Source organism: Echinops telfairi, unplaced genomic scaffold (assembly GCF_000313985.2).
Source record: "Echinops telfairi isolate 266 unplaced genomic scaffold, ASM31398v2 ScPeMD7_7459;HRSCAF=8497, whole genome shotgun sequence".
Classification (NCBI taxonomy): Eukaryota; Metazoa; Chordata; class Mammalia; order Afrosoricida; family Tenrecidae; genus Echinops; species Echinops telfairi.
In genome coordinates this window covers 6,613,993-6,617,178 of record NW_022111359.1, presented here as the reverse complement: position 1 = coordinate 6,617,178, position 3,186 = coordinate 6,613,993, and the positions used below count along the sequence as shown (strand labels likewise).

The 3,186-nt window shown below is 56.0% G+C and overlaps 1 protein-coding gene and 1 pseudogene across 1 annotated transcript in view; both read left to right on the top strand.

Moving 5' to 3' along the window:
- ACER1 (alkaline ceramidase 1) overlaps positions 1–3,186 on the top strand; it is a 26,788-nt gene that overhangs the window by 20,902 nt on the left and 2,700 nt on the right. Inside the window, exons 2-4 of the mRNA XM_004714241.1 lie at positions 731–845; positions 1,042–1,183; positions 2,923–3,060. Coding sequence (XP_004714298.1) covers positions 731–845; positions 1,042–1,183; positions 2,923–3,060 — 395 coding nt within the window. The remainder of the gene's footprint in view (positions 1–730; positions 846–1,041; positions 1,184–2,922; positions 3,061–3,186) is intronic.
- On the top strand, positions 2,562–2,690 carry LOC115873094 (annotated as a pseudogene).

Genomic DNA, 3,186 nt, shown 5'->3' with positions numbered 1-3,186 from the left:
CTCACTCTCTAAAAAAATTTTAAAAAAAGATAAAACACACCAGCCCAGTCCAACTCAAGTGCATAAGTCTGATACTTGTCCATCAGTCCCTCTTCAGACTCACGCAGCCACATGCAATGATGCCGAATGCAGGAAGATCACAGGCCAGTGGGTGCCGGGTTGTGTGGCTCTAGTGGTGGTGCTGCATCACCGGCCTGCAGGTCTCAGCGTGGCTTGTCAACAGGAAGGTGAAGTCAGCGGAAGAGTGAGAGGGGAGGCTTCCCGGTCCCTCCTCATGAGAAGGCCACGCCCACAAGGAGGTACCATCAGGCTCTGATCTGATTGACAGGCTGGACTCCACGCCTACCCTTTTATATCTTCAAATTGACACGGAACTATGTAACTGCCACGGTGCTCATAGAGATCATCTTTGGCTGTTTCTTGAATGGATGAACCAATAGAGTAAGGAATGGAGGATCTGATCAAGTAAGAACCAGCCCCGGGCCTGCTGGAAGATTGGTGGGTAAATGAGAGGTGAGGGCCTGGCTGGTCCAGGGTGGCCAGGTGAATGAATGAATGGTTGATGGGTGAAACATAGACAGGTGCCTGGCTGACAGGTGACCAGCTGAGGGGCGAATGACAAACCCTGGTCTGCTTAATGCCCTACGAGCCGGCCAGTGACTTGGCTGATTTGGGGGCAAGGGCACCTGCCCCTCTCTGACACCCCTGCCGGTGACCCTTCCACCCCCAGATCAGCAATGTCACCTTCCTCATCCTCGGGCCACTCATGATGTTCCTGATGCACCCTTACGCCAAACAGCGCACTCTTTACGTTCACTGCATTTGGATCCTCTTTGTGGTCATTGGTACGGGGGTGTGGCGCAGTGGTGGGCAGTGGGCGTGGCGCGGTGGTGGGCAGTGGGCGTGGCGTGGTGGTGGGCAGTGGGCATGGCACGGTGGTGGGCAGTGGGCGGAGGGGCGTGGTGGGGCTGTGGGCTGTGGGCTGTAGGCAGAGGGTGGAGGCCGGCAGCCACCTGACCACCTCTCTGGCCTCTGCCCCAGGCCTGTTCTCCACGTACTTCCACATGACCCTGAGCTTCCTGGGGCAGCTGCTGGATGAGCTCTCCATCCTGTGGCTGCTGGCCAGTGGCTACTGCATCTGGATGCCACGCTGCTACTACCCGGCCTTCATTCGGAAGAACAGGTGTGGGAGCCAGGGCGGGCTGTCTGGATAGTGGGACCTGAGTACTCTGGGCACCCTGCCTGAGGCCACCTGGCCGGCTGAGGCCACCTGACCCTATGCCTCAGTTCCCCTGAGCCCCCGGTCCAACCCGGCTCACTGTCCCAGGACTCTTCCATGCCACCCTGGCTCTCCGGAGCCCCAGCTCGCTACCCTGAGTTTAGCTGAGACCCCTTCTCTTGACTTGACTAGGCACCCCAGGCTGCCAGAGCCTCTCTCCTCACTCTTTCTGGGGACCCACAGGTGCAGCCACCTGGTTCCCTGAAACCTTCCTTTCCCTGAGTCCATCTTAGTGATTTGCGAACCTCTTCTTGAGGCAGACAGACTCACCTGGGCCTTCCTGAGCTCTCCCCTTGCTCCCACCCCCCACCCCCCGTTCCTGTAATCCTCTCCAACCTCCTAGGTTGGAGCCTCCTCTGACACCCCCCTAAGTCCCCCACCTGCTCCATCCTCAAGCTCCTCCATCCCCTGCTTTCTCCTGCCTCCCCTACCTTTTCTCACCCACCTCCTCCACCCCCCACTCTCTCCTGCCTCCCCCACCTCCCCTCATATCCCCACCTCCCCCAGCCCCCTTCCTTCCCCACTTCCTCCATTGCCCCCAAGCCCAAGGTTTCCCTGGGCGATTCCTAAACCCCGACCTCATATGCACTACGTTTCTGGCAGCAACTTCTAGAAGAGCCAAAAGATGGAAACAACCCAAACCTCCAACTGTAGGGAAATGGGAAAGCAAACTCTGGTACCTTCACACAATAGACTCCCGTGCCTCCTTAAAAACAAACAAACAGACAAATAGACAAACAGACAAACAAAGAGCATCGAGTCCAGCAAACACCGTAAGACGTGGAAAAACTCAAAGAACGTTGAGCTCAGCACAGTTGGTCAATCTTCTAAGGATACATATTCTAGGATCCCATTACTGTACAGGAAAATAGGGAAAAGGAGAAACCGGTTTCCACACCAAAGGGTTAGACTTAGAGATGGGGGTGGGGAGCGGGAGATGAGAAGAGGGAAGAGACAGGAGGCTATAGGGGGGGTCGGGGGGCGGGGCTCAAAAGCCCACATGTATGGGATGAGGAGAGTGCAAGTACTTAGAATAGGGGGTTTGTGTGTGCATGTGCACACGCACATGTGTGTATAAGCATTATATTCCACAAACAAAAAGGAAACGTATGCATAAACACAAACAAAGATAAGTAAATTTATAAATGTGGTTAGATCAACAGGCTTAGACCTAAGAGGATGCCACGGGATGGGACAAGGTTTCATTCTGTTGTACACGAGTGGCTATGTGTCCAGACCAATGAGAGAGAGAGGTGGGGGGGGGGGGTGGCTAGCTTTAAACACCCTTCAGATCCCTTCCCCATCAGATCTAAACATTGATCTGAGTGGTCATAAAACGAGGAAAAGACAAACTAAAGTGAACTTGGATTTGTGTGTGTGTGTGTGGCACACAAGTTGGTTTCAAACAAATAAACAAAAAACGCCCGACCTGGGTTCCCTGGGACCCTTCACTGACTGACCCCGTCCCCGCCCCCCCCCCTGGTTCTTCGGGGTCCTCTGGGCCTCTCTATTCCCCCTTCGGAGCCCCAGTGGGCGCCCTCGAATCTCTGCCCATTCCTCGCCCATTTGAGGTCAGATCTCCAGCAGACCCTTCCTCCTGGCCCCCAGCTGAGCCCCCTTCTCCCCGCCTCCCTCCACCCTAGGACCCACTTCACCTGCCTCGTCATCCTCATCACGGTGGTCAGCAGCTTCCTGTCCTTCCTGCGGCCCACGGTCAACGCCTACGCCCTCAACAGCATCGCCTTCCACATCCTCTACATCGTAGTGCGGGAGTACAGGAAGTGAGGGCGCCTCCCGCCACCCGTCGGCCTGCTGTAACCCTTTAGGGAAGCGGATGGCATCTTTTGCCCGTGGAGCAGCTGGTGGTTTCGAACTGCTGGCCTTGTGGCTAGCAGCCCCATATGCAG